Genomic DNA, 23,974 nt, shown 5'->3' on the forward strand with positions numbered 1-23,974 from the left:
TCTGCACCTGGCCAGAGAGGTGATTCTAAGGCACGGCAACTGAGGGAGTGTGAGGCATGTGTTCATGTGTTTTGGGTAAAAAGAGTCAAATATGATATGGCCCCATCTCCGGATACTGCAGCCAACTGTGTCAAGTGTCAACTATGCCCAAACTTCCTCTCAGAAGGGATCTTGTAGCTCTTTCTAGAAGGAAGCTAAGAAAAAAATTTAACATGCATGTACCAGGGATGATCAGGAGACCAGGTCTTTACTGAAAGCAGGAAGGAGTCAGACAGACACTCCAGGAGCATCCAAACCAATAACCACCTCACATCTCAGCTTCTGTAAACAAGATCTGACTTTAAGAAATAAAATCTAAGAGTTTTATATTAACTGTATCAGCTGATACCTGTTTACCAAAAGAAAACCTAAAGGCAGTTCTGTAATCTGACTAAAGACATCAGGAGGTAGAGAGAAACCAATTTTGATTTTTCTCGCATCTTTCAAGACATAACTTTCAATCAATTTAGGAAATCTAAAGGACTCAGTAGGCAGTACTAGAAGCAGTACTAGAGGCTTCTAAAAAGAATAAATTCTGTAAGTCAGAGTGAGGCAAATATCCAGAGAGATCAGACAGAAGAGAGCAAAAGAAAGTTTGGAAAGAAAATGCTGGGACACACTATCTCTAGTTTTTATGAAGATCCTGATAAGTTCCTATTTTATTACTGGTCTTCATACTTTGAATCATTTTTTTCTTTGATAAGCACTTCTTGTGCATACTCAAGTTTCCTGTTTACATCACACTTCTATAATGTTCCCAGATACATAAGGCTATAGAAGAGGACCAGGTGTTTAGAATATGCATATACAGACAGGGGAGGGCTCAGCTCAGTTTAGATCATGAAGCACTGAAACTGATGATAAAAAACCTATAAAAAGAGAAAACAATAAAAATCTCCTAGAAGAATCTCTTGTGGAAGATAAATGCACACATGGCTGTGTGATGTCTGTAGCAGATACACAACTTTTAAAAGATTAATATTGCTTACTTCTCAACATCTTTATATTATGTATTATTCTGTCATGCTCTTTGCTACTGGGAATACTCATTTTCACCATTTACTTTCTTAAAGAGCACAATGAAAGACATAGCAGATCAAAAAACACAACCACATGCTTTATACATTAAATCCCCAAATTACAATATTAGGGTTTGGTCAAAAGGAAAAATTATGAGTTCACATTTCCAGTTTTAAAGTTTAGCATGGAGAATATGCTTCCAATTGCTGAGCTACTGTATGTGAAGCCATGGCATTACACAGTATAAATTATTTAAAATACTCCAAATAAACAGTATGAAAGATTGTATTTTTAGATATACTTTTCAAAATATTGTTGGAATGCCATATATCAGATTCATAATAAGACTCAAAAAGATAAACCAATTAAAAAAAAACCCTTATTTGTTTCAGGTAATGAAAACAAACAAATCCTAAAATTGAGCAAATACTTTTACCAGAGCTTGTAGTTGAAGTTGCTTGATAGAATATTATCTTTGAGAAAAATTTATTGAAGAGAAAAAGGCAAGGGCACTCACATTGAGCTATACATACAGAACTCTGTCAGTCATGTTAATTCACCCATTGTAAGCCCTTGTCTTCTGCCAAAGAAACGTACTGTCTAGGGTTCAGCCAAGCGCATTACTTCGCAGGCAGTACAGGTCAACTTTTATCAGACATACTAGCCATGGAAAATAGATTGAGGCTCACTGGAGTGAGCTCAACACAGCATATTTATAGGACTGCCAGATTACATAATATAATCCATCCCATGATATAATTTGTTCCCTTAAGCTAGTATATTCCTCCCCAGAACATTTACCTGACTTTCTTCTTCCCTTCAGCCCCACTGTTAAGTTTCCACCTCTGTCTTTTTTTCTTCAGCTTCTGTTATTGCAGATGAAACGCAAAATTATTGGACAGTCTTCTCCCCCTGCCATATGAATTTTACAGAATTCCCTTTTCCAGTTTGGTAGACTAAACAAGTCACATTCTTTTTGTTCCCTCCGTAAGATAAAATGTTCATTCCCTAGGCATCTCAGTGGTTTTTCTCTTCGTCTGCTCCAGCTTTATTTTCTTATTTTTTCAGCATGGTTGACCAGGCAGCAGCAATAGCCCCATGCACTAATTCAGCAACCAGACAGATGCCTTTTATGGATCTGTCTAATCAAGTCTGCCTTCACATGCCCACATGCTCACTTTATAGACTTAGGGCATATATCAAAACTACGACACCTTTGCCTGTGTGAAGAGTCTAAACATTTTTTTTCTGCCCTGTGATCACCAATGTATCAGCGGCCAATGAAATACTAAAGCTTTTTTTTTTTTAACCTTAAAAAAATACCACAGCCTTTGCCATCAATTTTCTTATTTTCAAACAGAAGCCTCTTTCCTGAAGCCACCTTGTGAGTATCACCAGCTGCTTTACTTCCTCTGAAGCACTCTATTGGGAAATTATACAACTTTTATTACCTTAGAAAGCAATGGAATTTCATTCAGCTGTTTCTTTTTAAATATTTAATGCTACAACAAATAAATTGATCTAAATATTTTACTGTTTTTGTGGCGGTTGTAGGTTACCAAAAAAGTATTTAAATAGATATTATATCTCTATAGAAAAAAAAATAAAATAAAATACTTCAAAAAATATTGCCCTTGGATAAGTGACTTCAAAGTTTATATCATATTCCAAGACCATCTGTAGTCTTAACAGCTTGAAAACTCATTTTATGATCAGATTTTAAAAGAAACTGAAGTGGCCAAGTCCCACTATTTGCAAAAGCATTTTATGATTTAAACACTTTAAAAACCTGGCCCTCAGCCCCTTATGAAAACCTCAGCTTAGGTCATTTATTTCCATTATTGCACATAATTTGTCTCTATAAACGGACATATTCCTAATTTTGGCATAAATTGATTAATAATTTTCAATAGCTAATTTGTATCTTCAAGAGATCTGATTTTCAGAAAGCAGATGTCAATCAATTTGGAAAATCTGTGCAGGATGCTTAAAAATCATCAGTCAGATATCAAAAACACATTGAAAAAGTGATAGCTGCATTTGCAAAAACAGTTGCCATGTTACCAGTTTGAATATTCCATAGCATACCCTTCAGGTTAGAAGTTGAAAAATTTACTACCAGATAAATATATAATATAAATAACATCCTGAATGATGACCAGAGAATAGGCAGGACTTTCACTAAAAAGTGAGTGGTCTTTCAATGCATTAAGTCTTGCTAATGCACCAGCATATGTACAGCATCTAATGACCAGCATCAGTCAAAAAAGGAAAACAAATATTAGGAATGGCAAAGAAAGGAACACTGTGCCACAGCCTAGCTCCCTGGTGCGCCTCACACTGGATACTGCGTGCTGCTTTGGTCCCCACATTACAAAGTGGATACAGAAAAACCAGAAGAGGTTGGAAGACGTGATAACGAAGATAAAGGTATGGAACAGCTTCTTTATGAGGACTGACTAAATGTCTCTTCATCCTCAAAGACAGACAACTGATGGGGGACAGCACAGCGATCTGTGAAACTGAGTGGCACTGACAATCTGAATAGTGAACAACTGGTCATTCCCAATTGGGGGGGGGGAGGGGGCATCAAATACCTTATCAAACACCATATTCAAAACAAACACCAGGATATACTTCTGTATCACAAAACCAACTTAAGTGTGGAATTTCTTGCCATTGGATGGTGTAGATGCCAAAAATTTACACAGGTTGAAGGAGTGATAAAAGAGTGATCACAAAGTGGAAGAAAAATCCATCAAGGGCTGTTGAACACAGAAACACAACCTAAATATAAGGAGCTCCATGAGCTGCAGGTTGTGGGGTAGTACACGAGAGATGTATTTTTATGTGCTTGCCCTCTCACACTCTTTCCTACACTACGGGTGCTCTTGGAAACAGGACCTATATGAGCTATAGAGATCTTTGGTCTGACATCGCACAGCTCTTCTTATTTCCAACATATACAAGATTTTACCAAATTACTTTCATTTCAGGACAAATACTTTGTTTACAGAAAAAGTGATATGCCCAGGTAGTTTTATGCAACTCCTTTTTGTTATATTAATCTTTATGTATAGTAAACTGAAAGGGTAGATGTTTTCATAAAAAGATAAGTATATATGATTAAGATTCAGATTTACCTGTAGTTTCAGAAATACAGGTACATCAGTCATTTTTTCTAGCATACCCTCTAGTTAACTTGTAATACTTTTCTTAAAAGAAGGGACAGCATCAACAGATTAGAATATTTGTTTCTATTAGCGATGCCTTCCAAAGCACAGAACAATCCATATCAATGCAAGCAAGTCAGTTACTTGCTTAAGGATTGTTTCTCATTTATATTACAATGAAAATAAAGAGTAAAGTCACTAAAATAATGGATTCACACCAGATTTATACCACCATGATTAAGATTGGAATCTGATACCCATTATTTCTTGCTTTAGTCATACAATTTTAAATTAAAAAGAACAACTACCATTTACAGAAATATCACCAAAAGGCAGGTTTTGCCATACCAAATGAGTACCTTGGTACATTCAATTCAGCAGCGTGTCCCTGAAACCTGACAATTCAAAGTTAAACAGAGAAGATAAACCAAAACTCCTTACTCTGACCAGCTGTGTCTTCTGAGCAACCCTTTCTTTCATTTCACTTTGTCTCACTTTTTATGACCGTCCCTGTGCTTGGAATGTGCCGAGCCCTGTTCTTTCCTTCTTCTCCTTTCAGCAAAGCTCTCCTGACAGCACTGAGTACTCCACCTGCACTCTCAAGCCAACACAGCGTTTATGTTGGATGGGTTTTCTCTTCTAGGGAAAAACACTTTCTTCCTGTGTATTTTTGCATATGCTTACAGCCTTTGAGTAACTCATTAGTTCACTTATCCAACCGTCCAATGATTTTTGGGGGTAGAAAATAGGAAGACACATTTCTTCCCAGCCCCTCTAGTAATCAATATATACATGAGTTTTGATCATCCATTTCTCAGCTTATACAATCCTCCTTAACTATCAGAAACTTATCTAACATAAAAAATAATAATTTATCTGATCACCATGAAAAAGACAGAAATGACTGAAAAATTATTTATTTTCTATGTGGCACAAAACCTTTTTAATTCTTCTATTATTGCTGACCACCACTTTGCAAAGCAAACATTTCAAATACTCTGTGACCACAGTTTGTATAAATACCTACCTGTTTTGTGTAGATTTATAAAGCAAAGAGAGATACAATTAGAATTTAATTTTTTTGTTAAAGGAAGGCTCAACTTCCAGTGACTCAGTCTAATAGATAAATTGTGGAAAAATGTCATTAAGTGTAATAAAATTATTCAATAAAATTATTTAAGGGTATATTCATTTAACTTCTGTTCTCTAATTTTTAATCATAGAAAGGAAAAAAATAAACTGCAAATTTTCAGCTGAAATGTAAATAAGGGAATATATATGGGATTACATATTCTCCTATGTCTATCTAACTATATATTTGCACAGATCTAATAAGCATTATAAACTACTCTTCTCCTCACTCTCCTACCTCTCCTTTCTCTCTCTAATGATGAGATCAATTAAAGTAATTGGTAGAATCCTAAAATGTGGTGATATAAATAGACAGTACATCTAAAACCAAAATATTCTTCCTTTCGTCTGTGATTAAGATGATCCATGCTGAGAAGTTTTCTTGCAGGGTAAGAGATCAAACAGCACACAGTTTTCTCTAACATGGCATTTACTGAGATCCTGACCACAAAAGTTAGAGGAACCAAAACAGTATTGCTTGAAGCATGTTACATTTCTGTACCCTATGGTCTTACATACTAGTGTGGGGGGAAGAAACGTTGGGAATTGGAGAGCAATTTTGGAGAAAGACAAAAGAAAGCTAATTTATTATTTATTTGGGAAACAGAGCCCTACTCAAGGAGTTATTCTAAACAACCTAACTGACTGTCAGATGAACTATGCCTCTGCAATTTTCCAGTATCCTACACAATAAAAACAACCTTCGCCCACAAGCAGCTACATACAGTCAGGGTCTTTTATGGACAATAGAAACAGGCAAAGCTTGTACCTCCATTTCTTTATTTGCAAAGCAATGACATTAACAGTTATCCACCTTTAAAAAGAAAAAAAATGCAGTATATTTCCCAAAGGAAAATTCAAAAAAATAACAGCATTCTCTATAGCCAAACTTGTTCATGATAATATACCAGCAGACTGAGCCACATGACAGGGAAAATATAAACGGCTCCGAGCTTAATTGCAACCCTCTTGATGGAAAAGACTTAAAAAGCGTGCACTAAGAGAAGCCACAATGAACTAGTTTCTTTAGACAGCTCTCACTCTTTCCAGTGTAAACCAGAAGCACATCTGAAACAAATAATAAACAGGTGCTACTGCTTTGCAGGTCAGTAACATAAAGTACATTTAAGAGCTTCCAGACAACATTTCCTGTAACGGAAACATGTATGCCTATTATGCCACTTGGGGAGCTAAATAGTTTGACACCTTGCAGTTCACAATGCAAACCGCACAAAAGGATTCCCTGGGTGTTCTCCCACTAACTAAAAATGATCTCTGTAGTTCTCCAGACTTTTACTGCAGTAGACATTTTCAGACTGGCTATGCAACTCTCTCTATTACTTAGTTGGTTACTCCACTCCAATATTTAAGTAATATATAACAAGGTCCACATAGAACAGAAGTTTACTTCTACTACAGTATGAATGATTTAAGGGAAGCGGAAAGGATTATTCATGCAACAGCCCATTCTGAATAGCACAAACCTTACTGAGACAACGCCTTGTCCCACAGAGAGAAGAGCAGAGACACTGAAGAAATCTGCATGCTGTTGACAAAGGAGATCTGACTGATACAGCCTAGCTGGATTTCCAAAAGGCTCCAGACAAAGAAACTAAGCAACTGTGGGATAAGAGAAAAGATCCTCATACAGATAAGAAAAGCACCCAATAAAATGAGAAATAAAAAGAATTTTTATTTCATGTTGGAGAGGCCACCAGTGGATTTCTAAAGGAATTTGTGCTGGGACCCATACTGTTCAGCATATTCCAAATGACCTGGAAAGGGGACTGAATAGCACAATTACAAAGTCTGTGGATGATCAGAAGTGATTTAGGGTAGTAAAGACAAGAGCCGACTGTGAGGAACTAAAGAAAGCCCTTATGAGACTGTGTGACTGGGCATGAAAATAGCTAATGATATTTACCATAGATATGTAAAGTGATGCATGTATGAAATAACAATCCTAAATTCACACATAAAATGATGGACTGTGAGCTGCTCATTATTGTCTGGGAATAAAATCTCAGAAATTGTGACAGATTAAACTGAAATTTTTGTGGAATTATGTCAGCAATTCTCAAAAAGCAAACTGAATGCAAGGAATTATTACAAAAAGGACTAGTGAACAAAGCAAAAAGCACTATACAACTGGAAAACTGTTTGTAGTTCTGGTCTTCCCATCTCAAAAATAATACAGTACAACTGAAAAAGTTCAGAAAACAGTGACAAAGACAGGTGAAATCCATATTCCCTCAGGAATTAAAAACCTCTGTCAGAGGTACATTCTGCTTAAAGGAATTTGTATATTCTAAAGAACTCCTGGGACCAGACTGCTTCCATCCTCGACATCTGCAAAAGAGGGTTTTTCCCATCTTGAGTGATGTTGGGCCAAATGCAATCAAATCCTTAATGTTTCACTTGACAGCGGACTGATCAGCGTAACAGGCCAAATAGTTTGAGTACTTACTACTCCGACGTGATGAGCTATCTGAGTGACACCACATCCTCTTGGTAGTCTTTAGTATGTTTGATGTGACTACAGTCTCTACCTGAACCTAACCTCTCAGCATTTGACTATACATTGTCTACAATGGCAAATCACACTACTACGCAGCACAAACCCACAGTAAGAAAAACTCAAACATGCTGAAATACTGTATGAGATACAAAATTTTTTATCTGGCAAACTTTTTCTGGTTTTGCCAGTAATAGCCAGGTTCCAACTGGACTAGCCTACATTCGCTGAACAAATATAATCTTGCATATATGCTCAAATTCAATTACATATCTTTTTTTTTCAGTCGCCAAAGACATTTCATAGAACACCTCCATGTTATTGTATCACTTCATAAAGCCTTCTTTTAATAGCATCTGAGCTTGTTGCTTTCAGAATGGCTAGAAACCTCTCTGAGCTTCTAGCCACCTGCTGTCTTTTCCACTGGGTGATAATTTTTTTTTTTTTTTGCTGGTAGGCACTACATAAGCAACAATTATTACTAGGATAGTGTTGCAAAAAAGTCCTGCTTGTTTGCAAAGGATTCTCAGGAGGATTACATACATTGGGACTCCTCATGTTTTCAGAAATACATCTGCTAATGCAGGCTGGAGGTACACATACAGAGTTATGACTGTGACAGATGCACATACCACAGGATTGCATTAGTTATGCATTAAGAGCAAGGAGCACAGACATAACAGAGTTTCATCTCATAGCCAGAAGACAAGAAACTAATGAACTGCAGAAACTAGGGCTTGCAGTAATGCCCTTTCTCAGCTCTGGGAAATAAAGTGGCAGTTAAGTCACACATACGTCCAAAAAAGACACTGCATTTAAAAGAATACACTCTTGTGCCTACAGACTGTGAAATCACTGAAGATGGTCACTTCAAGAAGACAGGCTTTCAAAAGGTAGGGTCACCTGACAATGACCAATCTTAGGGCAATAAATTAGATGTTCAATCACTTTTTTATATTCTGATGAGATGATACTCTAAAACATACCAAGTGATTCAAAAAAAAAAGTTTTTTTACTTTATAAAAATGTTTTTATTAGAGAAGAATGAACTTCTCTGTATGTTACAGAGTAGTATTCCACTTAATACTTTAACCAAACACTGGAAAAAAACACACAGGCTACTGTCACTAGAATTTAAAAGCAACAGACAGTAACTGGTAATATTTTCACAGCAAGCCAATGCATATCCCTCCCTGCCTCATCTGATCTGATTAGTAGCCTATAAAGACCACAGAGGAGATCCCTAGACAGAAGTCTGGGACTGGCAAACCAAAAAACACTTATCTACAAAACCTAAAAGGAGAGAGAGTATTTTTTACTATGCTTATTATCAGCTTTAAAATCAACATACTATTTTAATCATCCAAGAAATCCCTACTGTGTTCAACAGCTTCTATACATTCTCATAAAAATGGTAATAGTATCATTCACCTATTGCTTCCATTACAATAAATCAAGGATTTTGCACACCATGGCTTCTGTTCTAATGCAGATCACCTCACTCTATTATCAGGATTTGAAACATTTACTTATGTGATCCCTATTAAATAAAAAAAGTTTCTCCCCATTGGTGCAAAATCACAGGCAATTACTTTTCTATCAATAGACACTGCAGACTTCTTCAAACCACCTGAGTCTGTTTTTGTACTACAGTAGCAGAAACTGTAAGTAAAAAGAAGCACAGACTACCTTAAATGCTACAGAACTACACATAAAAACTACTCTCATGGAAACAGTCTTCAGCATCCTACAGATCTGACTCGATACAGACACACAAAACTTGCATGTTTGGCAGGCTCACTGTCCCTTACTGATGCTTAGCTGTGCAACAGCAGCAGTCTGCTAGGGCTTGAAAGAAAACACACTGAAACTAATAGGAATCTTTCTATAAACTCCAGTGAGCTCAGAATTAGACTCTTAAGCATCAGTAGAAACAAAGAAGCAACTTCTGGCAACTCCTAGCAATTTCTTTTAATCAAACAAACAAGGCTAGATTCCCCTTTATACATACAGTTGAGTAGAGATAACCATGTTTTCACATGAAACCTTTATATGAAAGGCTTATACATTTGCATTCACAACAATCATTTCTGGCAGCACATAAGTTTAAAAAATGGGTGGAAAAAAAGAGACCAGCATAAATTAAAGTGATTCTGAAATCAAAACAAAGCAAAAACACCATCATCATTTACCAAGTCTCACAGGCAAAAGCTCAAGAAAAAAATCAGTCACAGCACACAATCCCAAGAATGTTACCAGAAACTGAGGCTTATGGAGCAGTGGAGAAAACTGAATTCCAGAGTCATTTTCTCTGCTGCAAAATCCATGTCACTAAGCTCAGAAGTTAAGATCTAGAAACTGTTTATTTAAACATATCACTCAATCTTCCCTGCAGCACTGAAACAACAGAAGAATGGCAGTCTTCAGGTACCAGGCACCGAAACACATGATTCTTTACAGTCAGAAAGGGAAATACTAAGCCGAGAAATGAACCATAATTTTACTGTAGTAAAACTCAGGAAGCCACACTATAACTTATCCTTGTGGTCAGCATAGATTCCCACACCCACATCTTCTGAACTTTCTTTGGACAGGATTTTTCCAACTGTCCAATATTTTCCTCCCTAAAGGAGAAAATTCTCAGGTCACATGGAAAACCCGCTGTAGGCTGTACAAATTATTGACTGTCTGTCCACTAAAGCAATTAGAAACAGTTGCCAATTCAATGCTTAATTGATTTAATTTTCAGTAAACTGGGAATAAAGAAAACAGTCAGACGAATTAAATACTTTATTTCCCTGCATTCTAATAAAAAGAAAATTAACTTGAAGACCAAGGGTTAAATTCATAAGTGGATGTACCTGACAAAAATGAGAGAGAGGTTATCTCCCCTTCTTCCAAACAGTCTAGCCCAGCACTGGGGATAAATTTCTGGGCTTTTGGGACTCGAGTTGCTGGGCCCAGTTGTCCTGGTTGTTAAAAGGCGCTTGAACTGGGCTGGCCCGGTGTGCAGGAGAGTGCTCCCCAGCAGCCTGTGCGACTCCCCAAGATGAAGGCTTCCTCCAGCCTTCCTGTTTCACATCATATAATGCATGCAAATATTTTGAATGACAAAAGAGAAAGTAAGTCTTTAAATTGGTGATGGGATATTCAGACGGCATTGCATAATTTCAATTTCACTCATACTGCATTTGTACATAGGACTTGGAATTTATACAGGAATATATGCAAATCTGGTGAGTGCATCATTTGGAACAGATTTCTAAGTCTTTACTATCTTTAAAACCTTAATTTAATTATGTATATGTTTTTCTAGCATCCATAATTCAAAATACTCTGTATGCACAGAATGTTTTAGATTTGCTGGCAGTCTGGTTTGGGGCTTAATCAAATGATTCAACAAATAAATCCAAAGCTGAATTAAGGATTCTACCTCATGCCATAAAAAAAAAAAAAAAAAAAGGGAGAGAGAGAGAATGGTAAATGAAAAAAAAATCCAGATTACCTTCAGTATTTCCCAGTTTGGAAGTACTTGGATCTGGGGAGAATGGACAGAGGGGCAGTGAGGAGGCTTAATATGGGAACATACTATATAAATATTCTTGAGCACACATCTTTTCTGGTGAAGGTCAATTTAGCAATTGGAAAGCTGTACTCATCACACTGATCAGGTTTCACACATAACAAAAGCAGTACAAATCTACGGGGCAGGGTAAGCAATCTAAGCTGACACTGGATTTCCATTCTACTTGGATTTCTTTGTTTTATGGTTTGGATTAAGCATCAACAACTAACAAGATTTTTCTCTACCTACATATCAGGAGACAATATATTAAACATGGTTCAAATTTTTAATCTAATATAAGCACTAGACCAAACTACTATAACTAGTTGTTACAGCACTGAGAACAGCAAATGTAGTACATTTTTCATTTCTATCAATGAACATTAAATCAGTCTCTTCCAAACTCTTTAAAAATCTTGACTATGTTCCTAATGTAGTAAGAAAATTTATAAAGTCACTAAAATCTGTAATCAGTCAGATGGCTCAACGTAACTACTCACCTGCAAGAAAAGAGCAGAACTAAAATTTTCAAGCAAATCTTACTGAAAAATAATAAAAAAAAAGAACAAAAGGAACGGCTAATATCTTTACAGTTAGGAGATGCTTTTAGACCATATACATCTTCTATTTATAAATGTAAAATCTTTTTAAATGCCTCATTTGTTTGTCAGTTCAGCAGTTTGGAAATTCACAGTTGTTCTTCATGTATTTATAAAAGGAATCAGAGGGGAAGAGGGATATTTCTCTCCCCTATAGCTACAGAATAATAAGAAGTCATTATAAGTAGATGAAGATTCCCCAGGAACGATCTCTGTTAAGGACCGTGCCTTTTACTCCCCTGCAGCCATGGACTGAAGCGTGGAACGAGCGTTTCACTGTAGAGAGAATGCTGTGCACGCTCGTGTGCTTGGGCTACTGTCTACACTGCACAATGCAAAGCCGTGCAAAGGTACCAGAACTGTGTATTAAGGGATGAACATTTATCCTGGTAATTTGGTGAAGTTTCTGTCCCTTCCGCTGCAGTACATATATAACAAGATTGCCTGAATTATATGAACGATTCAGATTTGTTTGGGTACAAGGTACATTTAAAGCCATTTCAACTATCACTAGTCCATAAACAGAAAATTTTGCACTGTGTGTCATATAGATGCAGTAGAAACTTCATAGATGGTGCTGCATTGAGATTTCAGTTCAGCATTTTATAAAAGAAACATCTCATGGGAACACACCAACAAAAATTACCTCTTGCTCGACGGGATTCTTTGAAGCAGACTACTGCTTAGTTTGATTGCTTACCATGAAATGCACAAGACTAAGCCCACTCCGGGAGAAGTTTTAAGAAATTCTCTCTAATTGCTCTGACAAAGTACATATTGCTATCTTGGCAGGAACGCAATATATGTTCCTCCTGCAACCGATTCTGCTCTGGGGTCCAGTGCACAGAGGAGAGGCAAACGGGGTATAATCTGTCCTGGTGGAGAGTGACAATCTCGCCAGCATCGGTTTGGTCCTATGCAAATTGTCTTATGTTCTTTAGTGATAACTGCTAAACTTCAGCAAACGTCAGTCAATGAGCTGTCAAAAAATGAAATTAGAAATATCTTCCACAAAACGCAGAACATTTTTGCAGCTTCCTGATTAGAATTCTAGAAGCAACTATTCCTGAGAAGAATGCCTACATACCCATTTTAAAAGTACAGCATCACTTGGAATCTACATAAAAAACAAATGGATACACCATAGATGTCTAGCCTGTTCTTTCTTGGGATATATGATTTGAAGCAACTTCATTATATTTTCCTCTGAATTAACTGAATATGAAATTCCTACTTTGGTGACTGGAATTTTGTGAAGAGATGGAGACAATGGCAGGAATCACAAAAAAAATGTTACAGAGACATATCATAATACATACAGCTACCATCATTATCACAATAAAGTCAGGATTTGGGCCTTACTGCATGTCTCAGAATACACATATATATTTTAAAACTTAACCAACACTTGCTCTATTATATTTGTAGTTGTTTTGAGTCTATTGCAAATTTATTCTTTCTGAGAGAATATCTACAAGGAAATACAGAAAACAAAAGTTTGTTCTACAAGAGGAGAAGTTAAATATAAAAGTTACAGTGTCTGACTGTAATAACTGAACAACATTCTAAGCCCAGGCATTTTATTTAAATTATTTCAATGAAACCTTCATATATAAGGAATATCTGTTTTGTGACCTGGCTGTTTTTACATACACGTTTTTGTACGTTAACAAATAATCAGCAGGTTATTTAGTGCTTCTCAGGCTTTTGCTTTCTTATGAAACATCACAGCAAAAAAACCCATAGAAATCAAAAATAAAAGTTGCAAGAGAATTCTGAATAGTACTGCCTAATTAAAAAGCATCTTCCCTCTTTAAGAAAATAAACAAACATCATCAATATGAGAGTAGAAAAACATCTTCATGGTTATTTCTTCCAAAAGTTTATCACAGTGTTATGCTGCTGTTACTGATATTTGATGCTTCAGAACACAGACAACTCCTCTCACTGCTGGAGGGAAAATGTTGTATATTTTTTGCAAAGATTCAGACACATGATGCATTTCACTTCATCTACAATAACACTCTTACCTCCAGACATCTACACAGGTAAAGTAAATTAATTTTTGCTTTTTTTCGCAGTCTTTTAAAGGCCAGTGTTTTTCCTTTGTGCTTAGAATAAATATATAAATAAATAAAATATTCCATGGTGGTTCTAAATGATAATTGAAAAGTCAATAGCCCTTTGAAAGTTATGATTTTTCCATTTCAGTTACATCTGTATAACCTTGTCTTTGCCCATCCTCATTTGTAAACTAAATTTTTAAAGTTGCACAAGTAGGTGTGATGCCTTAACTAACAGGCTGCCTGTGACAGTCCAGGGGAAAAATGAAAATATTTTAGAAAAACATGAGAACATGTCTGCTATAGTCATTTCTAAATGCTGACGGCTCCATGGACTAACAATGTCTTTGCACATACATACTCTTAACTAATTACTTTTTTTCTGAACTCTGATGTATGGAGCAGTTATTTCACCTCTAAAAGGAAACTTTGGAAATGTCAAGGGCTCCTCCAGCCTATACTGTGACAATGAATTACTGAAGAAATAAGGTTTTTTGCTACTTCACAGAGGAAAGACATTTTGTGACCTTTTGCTGCTCTATGGCAATAATGAGTTTTCTACAAAACTCTGAGACTTTCTATTGCTTTATTAAAATAAAAATGTTTGAGGAATAGCCATGACCTTAACCTTGGAAGAATTAATAGAATACTGATTTTGAAGAAACAGATGAAGCCTGAGGCACTAGAAATTCCTGTGGTCATGCTGATGATGCACAGGTCTGTGCCATACACAGAAACTCACACAGTGAAGTTCACTGATCTTAAATCATTTAGTATAACATTGTGAACAGTTAGCTCCAACTTTCACTATTATTCCTTTTAATTTTAGTTTTCGCTTAGTGATGTTTGATTTTAAATGCAAGATTTACATTAGAATATCATGCTCAGTCTGTTACCTTTCAGAATGCATGTTCTCCTAAACTTAATGGCAATAGTAAGCATATAAAAATATTCTTGCTGTTGTTTCAAAATATTCTTCACCTTGTTTTTTTACAATCAATTACATCTTTTTTGAAGAAAAAAAAAAAAAAATCAAACTACTCAGTAAAATCCAGAACTTTTAATGGCAGCAAAAAATCCCCACAAACATCAAAGGGGCCAAGCATTTGTTTAGATTATTACTTTCATACAGTTACAAAATTAAAAAAAAAAAGTTATTCTAAATGAGAGTAAACTACTTACTAATACAGAGTACAAGATCAAACATTGCAAAATGTGATCTTCTAAAAGGAAGCATTTTATTTTTACTTCTCCTGGAAAAATACTAAAAATTTATTAGTTTTTTAAACTTTTTTTTTCCAGAAAACAGATTTAAACTGAATGGAATCGTATTTATGAATTACTAATATCAAAGACCATATTTAGAGACCCTTATATATGAAACACACAAACTCCACTTGTGTTACTATGAGATAATATTGATATCCTGTGCTGGATTAAAATTAACAGATTTCCAAGTCAGAGAGATTTCATTTGACAAAGATAATCTAGCCTCTAGACCTTATGCATTGAGAGCTGCATAAAAATATAAAATATCAGTGTTATTTTCAAATAGGCATAGGATCTAATAAAGCATAGAAAAGAAGCACTAACAAGGGATGTCTGAATTCCAGTCACAATGCTGGCACTGGGCATATTATCAAGTGACTTAATATCTCTAAATTCTAAAAGAGAGTATCTATATCCCAAAGGAAACATGGGGATTAGTATCTGTGAGACTCACCAAAAGGGCAATCATCTTATTTAATATTGATAGTAAAGTACTTAGTACTGGACACTATAGTGATGGATGGTTCACATTCAGATGCAGGAGGCCAGGGAGCCGAGGCAAAGTATAACCACAGGCCAACTTTCCCTACAGCAAAAGCTGCACCTCAAAAACTTCACATAGCTGACAAGCACAGGAAAAACACTACATGTCTCTGTGACCTGAACGGCAGCAGAGTTGTGGCTGGCTGGAGCTATGGCCTCCCACAGGGACTGTGGTTGAGCTTTGCACATGACTGTCAGACCAGCATGAAAGCACCATGAGAAGTGGTTGAGTACCCTGTGTGGCTCCAGGGCCACATGCTGGCCACACCTGCCTTTTCAACATAAAGAAGGTCATTTGGATTCATGATTTATTTGTAATAAAAAGACAACAGAGTGCAGCTGGTGAGTATGCCGTATGTTTAATTTAGCAGAGAAATGGAAATTCTGAGAAACAAAGAACGTATCTGTCTTTTTTCCCCATTCTTGATCATTTTGCCATTCCAGTTTTCCCCATTCCATTATGTACACTTAGCTAATTATACTAGTGGCTTTCCCTCACATTTTGATTCTCCATGAGCAGATTCCAGGTATTACCCTGGCACAGACATGCAGTATACTTATCCTATTCAAAGCCCACAGAGCACACTCATCCATGAATACCTACACCTATTATAAACCTCTGCTATTATTGGATAATTCCATTACTGGGGAATGTTTTTTCACTTTTTTAATAATTGTAGAATAGCTAGGTCATCAGTAATAAAAACAGGGAAGAAATCACTTCTGGTCTGCAAAGTCTCAGGAATCATCTTTTACCTGGGCACAATAAGAAATAAATGGTGCCTAAAGGCATCTAGAGTGTCCATTCCTTAATCAAGATGAATCCTTTTGGCATATATGTGGATATAATATATAATGCTATAGCCATTTTAATGCAATTTTAATGTCCATGAATGACAAATCAGTCCCAGAAATTAAATGGTTTCTCCATTGTAATATATAATATGTTCATTCTGCACAGAGCAGATCTAGCACTCTATAAGCAATCATTTATTTTGGCAATTAATAGTGCAATATATGAGGTAATGCCTTTTTCTAGATGTCAAGGAGAGCAAAGTAAAGTCTGATTGATTAATTTTGCTCAATGCAAGTTTGGAGAAAAATCACAAAACATTTTTAAAACTTCTCTGAATTTCTGTCTTGACTGTCTGTCTTTATGAATAGATAGCATCAAAATAAATTGACTACAATTAGTAGTCTACAATTTTATTATGCTTTTGAAGTTTTAGTTTATGGTAAGTCTGGGATTTTAAAAGAAGGTAAAAGTTTTTTCAGTCCCAAACAGCCACACCCTATCAACATATTTAATCTGAATGTATCTTTCTAGTTTATTTAAAGAATTCAATTTCCTTTTGAAGAGGAGGTAAAAGTGTTCATACAAGCAGTCTAGAAGATTTTATAAAATTTACTAACTTCATTAATGAATTTAGCAAGTCAGATTAAAAAAAAATAATACAGTGTATACTGACAGATTCTGATTAACAACTCTGAATTAAGGCATACATTTTCTTTCACCATGTCATTTAGTTCTGATTCTCAAAATAAAATTGCCTACTGTGGGATATAAAGTTTCAATACTGCTTCAAGACAGGCCATCTAGCAATGACTGCGCGGTCAGAAATATGTTTGGTTTAGCAGTTATGGGAATTTAGACTTAAATCCAGTTGGTTTTTAATTCAGCTGAATCACCAAAGCTTGATGAAATGCCATAAGGCTGTCTAAAAGAAAGCAGATCTTTCACAATGGAAGAGCTGACATCACCCTCACAGCTGCCAAACCAGCAGTTTTTTTTTTTTTTTTTTAAAGACAAAGCAAAGTTACAAAAACGGGACAAAACACAAACTTCTGTTTTTTCCTTCCAACACATGTAAATCAGATTTTAATTTATGTAACTTTTAAATTATTTTATGTATTTTACTTGAGCTTCTGTAACATTCACATTGCAGAGAAAAATACACTAAAGTTTTTTTCAATGTAATTCTAGCTCTGCTGTGTTTAATTTTCTTAATTTACTACCAAACTCTAAAATTAATAATTTCAAACATAAACCTGGAAGAGACCCGATCTTTCATACCAATGTCCTACTTTTATGTAATCGCAAACTCTTTAATAAATTACAAATCCATACTGAGACACAGTTTCTGAGCCACGCATTCATCATCTTTGGGAAAAAAAAAAATCAGCAGGGTTATGAAGAAACAACCAGAAAGACAAAAATAATGGCTTTAGCAAGGAGAGGAAAGAGCAGCTAGCTCAGAGCAGCCTGGGTCCCTCTGCATCCGCTGAGCTCACCAGACTGGTTTAGCGCAGTGAGGTCCAAGTGGAGGGTGCAGTGCTGCATACCTTCGCCCTCAGGCTCTGGCTCCATGAGCAGAGAGCCAGTGCTAGGAGGGTAGGCTCTCCGTCTGCCTCCCCACTTCAAGCTGCACAGTCCTGCTCAGCCCGCCTTGCTCTGGCTCTGGCATCCATCAGCCCCTTCAATGAGGAGATTCAACCCACCTGCCCAGAGAAAAACAATCTGTTCCTCACGCCAGGTTAGCAAGTTGAATCAGACCATGGACGTATCTGACAAGTGCTGGAATAGGTGCGAAATAAGCATCAAGAGCATGTGGCTAGCAATGGGGAGGGGAGGAAGTGAAGAAAACTGCTGGATCACTTCACCCCATATCATGATACAGAAATCTCAGAGTTTAATTTCAGAGTCACCAACAGAAGCAGTTTCACCTGTCCCCAGAAATTCCTTCCAGCCCCCTCCTTTTGTGCCAAAACTAGTGTTTGGCAAAGTCGTATTGAGAAACTGATGCTGGGAATATATTCAAGATTATTACAATCTGAACCAATATCCTGATTCGGTTCATAGCTTGACTATATGAGCGGTTTTGGTGACCCAAGAGAGGGGGGAGTGGAACTGAGCAGCCCTGGGAGGCAGGACTTGCTCTTTGGTAAGCATTATCAACTTATACTAGCTTGAGGGGCTTAAACTGATGTAGCTGCCAGGTGCAGTCCCTCCCTCTGCCACCACCAGCTACACACTCCATCTGCTCCCATTCATACAGCCACAGGGTAAGTTGATTCAGCTGGCTGATTTGGTAGAAATCTGTCCTCCTCTTTCTTTTTTTTTCTTTTCTAGGCTAGTTTGACAGGCTAATCTGGCAGAAGATTCATCTTGTCATGTGATTTCCAGATCCAGCTCAGGGGAAGTAGAAAAGGATGGGAGGAAAGGAGAGACAGATTGTCCAGTCTGGCAACAGCTCACCATCAGACCGGCTTTGCTACAAAGGCTGCACCATCCCCTCCCCAGCAGTATGGTTTACGGCCTTTACCCCAGTCTCACACTCCAAAGGCCACACTGCCTCCTCTGCGAAAACACTACAACTGTTGTGGGTTCACATGGTAAAGCAGATCAGTTCTCTAAAGAGAAAAGATTATTTTTAACCCTGATCATGTCACTGGACTGCCATAGGTCAGAGAGCAGCATGAGGGCAAGAGCCTGCAGCCAAGGACAGGAACTCCTTTTTAGCACCGAAGGGAACAAATGAGAAATCGCAGTCTGAGACACTGCAAGAAAGGTTTATATTTGGAAGAAGAAAGCTGCCCTCAGAGAGAAATGGCAACTGCTTAAGACAGTAAAAGAAGACCTATCAGCACTGTCTTGTAAAACAGAACTGAAGTCAGAATAGAGTGTTTTCCCTCTTATGTTGTTTATTTTTAACAGTAGGAACAAAGTACAGTACTTTGATACAAGACTAGTGTATGGCTATTGTATGGTATTGACTACTGGACACAAGCTCCCGAAGAAAGATAAGTAGATGATGAAATGCATCAGGTCTGCTGGAGTAACCTGAACTGATGCCCAGATGTTAGAAACCAGCACCCTTGACAGGTTGAAAAATTGTATGTTATCCCATGAGCAGTGAACACACAGGTGAAGGTGTGCTCTAACAGACCAGAGAGGCAAAAGATGTCGTTAGCTTTGTAATCAAGATAGTATTTCCAAGCTTTAATCTAACTTTCTGTTGCACACTTAGCTTTAACAGTTACGACTAAATTAACTGCGTCTTTTGCTCAAATTCTTCCCTGAAAGAATGCTTATATTGGTGTAAAATTTTTTGAACAAAACACAGCTCAGTTTTCCTATTTCAGTCAAAAATCCATAAATTACACAAGACCTCCCATGATTCATGTTCTTAAAAATACATATATAATCAGCTTATTCAGACAGAGATGAAGATAAATGTATCCATTAAATAAAAATAATATATACTGAAAGAATGTATGCATTATCTGCAAAAGCAGTAAAGAGTTTAGGAACACTGAAGGTGCACTGAGTGCAAGTATAATGATACCTTAAGTCTCTGTGTGTGCACAATCACTGCAATACAGTGCCTTTCTCAATTACACAATCAGAGCTCTCCTAATTTATCCCCAACCTCCTGGAAGGCTTTTTTGGTTATGTTTAATAGGATCTCGAGATTCAATTTCCTATTTGCTGTTCTGCAGTACTCTGCAACCCAAAGGTTTGGCTAATCTGCATCTTCCAGTCATTATTTTACTTTCTATTTCAATTTCTACAAAAAAGAAAATATTAGTACAATATGGACACTCCATCTGGCATAAGAACCACAAAATGGTTTAGGTCAAGTGACATTTTAAATGGACTTGCACAGAGGCAAGGTGGGCATAAAGAAGGCCAAAGGCTTAACAATCAACACAGGAGGTGAAAAGGAACTGAGCAAAACATATACATATGTATTTTAACACCATAGGCAAAGGAACACTTTGATCTCAAAACAGGACAAGGAGACAATAAACAGTCAAGGCAAGAGCAAGACTCAAGAATGAAACAGAGTTTTTAATCACCTTAGTGATAGGAAGATTGTATGAGCAATTATTTTAAAATGCTTTTTTAAAACATGAGCAGAGCTATGACTACTGAAAAGATGGAAGTACCTATATATTCCAAACTTTGTGTCTCCCTAATCTATTAATAATATGTAGTGAATAGTGAAGTGTCAGCAGACTAGGGCATCATGGAAACAATCTGGGGAAGTACTTCCTGAATTTAGGCTCCTGAAAACTTCCTTTTCTCATCCCCCTTGTATTTAAACCAGGAAGTTGTCTATTCAAACACCTCAGCTGAGCTCGGTCATGACAACGCCCACAAGAAAAGAAGATGGTCTCTGAAGTATGCCTCAGAACACCACATCAGGGCAAAACATTATACAGGAATGCTACAATTCACTGAGTGTTCTTTGAAGGGAAATTGGAGAGGTTACGCCTTAATTCCATCAGTATGTAGGAATTATCTGCAGGCAGTGCTGTCCAGCCAACATTGGATATGCACAATGTTGCTCCTTCTCAGAGAAGCATCACAGAACCAGATGTGCATTGCAGAAGACCATCTTACCCATTTCCATCAAGCTACTACAGAGTAATTTCCATCTATCTTGCAGACAACAGATCACTGCCTGCATGGTACTAGTTTCCCTCTGTCTGGATTTACTTCGTCATTTAATGAAACACAGGAATGCTATAAAAACACTGGAAAGGACACGTTCCAATGTTCTGCATGAAAAAATCTCTGCTTGAAAAGTCTGTAGTCCTTAGCAAACTAATAATGTTGCATCATAAAACAGACCATGTTCAGAGAGCTATACAATTGGCAAACTTAAGCTCCAATTCATGTGATTATGGCATTAAAGATCAATTCGTGTGATTACGGAACAAAAGTAATCACAAAGCTTGGAACTTCTTTGCTTCACACAAACTCAGGTTTTCCATTTGCAAGGTCAATAATACAATCACATTATATAGATGTATCAAGATATGGTAGAGTGAGCAGTTCATTGGGAGCTACCTACTAACCTGGAGCACTTAAGACAGGGTGTTTTAGTTTTTTTGTTTTTTGGGTTTTTTTGGCAGTGCTCCTCCCTGTGCACCTCAGGCACGTGGCTGTGCATCAACATCCTCACATTCTGAAGTGCTTCATTCATTACTCAGCAGCGTGTGTCAGAGCTCTGTGAAATGGAGAGTGTGTGTTGATCATGATTTAGTATGTATTTACAGTGTCTGAGGAATGATATTCCTGTATCTTTAAGCTAAACTACTTCCAAGCAGAAGGCATCCTACTCTATTTTGTTTCACCTGGAAGGAAATACTTTGCTAAAGGAAAACACGGAGCATTAGGAAGATAAACTATATGTTTAATAAGCTTTTAAAAATCAATAGCATACTCACATGGGAAATCATCCACAAACAAGGGGTCTATGTTATGAAGCAGTTCGACTCTGGGAGATGGTCTTCCTTCACTAAGAGAGATTTCAAAAGGAAATGTTAATTTCCTTTTACAGCTCGTCAGAATTATGCATGTTTTATTTTATTTTTGTCATTCTAATACAAAACAAGTTCCTACACATAAACTAATTACTATCAATTTTAAGCTGAATGTTCTTTCCAGGCCCAGTAGCAACAGCTTTTGCCCCAGTCAGTCTTCCCTGACTTCACTGGTATTTATTGAGATTACTCACAAGTTTACAAAGTACAGGATTGGGTCTGTGCTTACCAAGCATTACACGAAAGCAGAGTTTCACAACACCCAACTTTAAAAATCAAATTTAGCAGTGTAAATTAGCATGCTAGACTTGCTATGCCCTCTGCATACCCAAACAAGAACTGTCACTCTAGAGTGCTGAAGGCATTTGGCTAGGTGCCTCACAGAACACTAGAGGCATTGGCTACCCCTCAAACATCCCACCTTCAATCTGTAATTCAGGTCAGGATGTTTATTTAAATACTCTATACCCTCTTCTGAAAAAAACCCTACCTCCCTCTCTAGTCATTGACTACATAGGAGGCTCATTCCATACTACCCCTAACTTATCAATACAATTGTGAGTTAAGTAAAACCTACTCCTAAAAAAAACCTATAAAAGAAATTCACTCCTTATAAAGTGCAACATGAGTAAAAAGTCATAATTAGCAAGCACCCTGCTTACATCATGATAGAACAATATTTTATTATTTGACAGCGAACCTAAACATTTTAGAAATTTCCAAATGATTTAAATTCTCTCTCTTAAAAAAAAAAAGAGCTTCACTTCACATAAGATTCAAAAAAGATAATCCAGGCCCTTAAATCACCTGACATTAAGAATACAAAACCAAGTAATATAAAACTTACAGGAAACCTCAAAAAAAGGCTAAGTTACTTTAGTACACATTTTTGGAGGAAGTATTTTATAATTAAACAATACTTACATGTAGTTTAAAACTTTCAATAACAACTAATTAAAATTAATATTGTTCTATTCCCTTTCCAAAAACATTTGTTGATGCTACACATTTTGAATAAATATAAAATTAACAAGGAGGATTATATAAAAGACTAAAGGTATTCATATGATACAGCTGTTCAGTTAATGCATAGCCTACAGCATTAGGAATTAAGTGTGTAAAAACTGACAGAAAAATGTTTTTCCCAAAACACATGAAAGGTTAACTTTTTTTCCCCTAGTATCTTTACTAGTCATACTCCTAGCTAAAAAGTGTCTGGCCTTGTTTAGCAGAATCTTATCTTAGATTGAATAGACTCACAGTGCTTCTAGACGCTCCATTTACAGTTGCAGTCAAAGTGTACCTTTCCCCATCTGTTATCATAACAGGTAACAGTAACATGAACCAATTAGGGCAAGTTAAACTAGGATGTGAACTTGCAGCATGTGAGCTATTTTTGTAGTAACTGCTTGGGGAGACACTCTTACTCTGCTATTTCTGTGCTTTCTCTACATTTTTCACTATCCTTTTTAAAAGAAAGCAGACACTAGAATTATGCTAAGAAGTCTAGCATCTTCCATCAATGTCATACATAGAAGGAAAAAGTAACTTACTCCTATGTGCTTCTCCTGTTGATACATCCAATGTTCATACACTACCAGGTTAGGCCCAAGGAAGTCAGAACTGAGGATACTCATGCTATTAGAGCAGACTAGTATTAGTATCACATTAAAGTGGTGGATCAGTGTATGCTAAACATGGCTAGGACTTAATTTGAATGATTA

The 23,974-nt window shown here is 36.7% G+C and overlaps 1 protein-coding gene across 1 annotated transcript in view; it reads right to left on the bottom strand.

The window, feature by feature from the left end:
- The window catches only part of ARSB (arylsulfatase B), a 68,641-nt gene that overhangs the window by 4,650 nt on the left and 40,017 nt on the right, over positions 1 to 23,974 (bottom strand). The window contains exon 6 of the mRNA XM_067315811.1: positions 22,155 to 22,225. Within this exon, the coding sequence (XP_067171912.1) occupies positions 22,155 to 22,225 (71 nt within the window). The remainder of the gene's footprint in view (positions 1 to 22,154; positions 22,226 to 23,974) is intronic.

Source organism: Apteryx mantelli, chromosome Z (genome assembly GCF_036417845.1).
Source record: "Apteryx mantelli isolate bAptMan1 chromosome Z, bAptMan1.hap1, whole genome shotgun sequence".
Classification (NCBI taxonomy): domain Eukaryota; kingdom Metazoa; phylum Chordata; class Aves; order Apterygiformes; family Apterygidae; genus Apteryx; species Apteryx mantelli.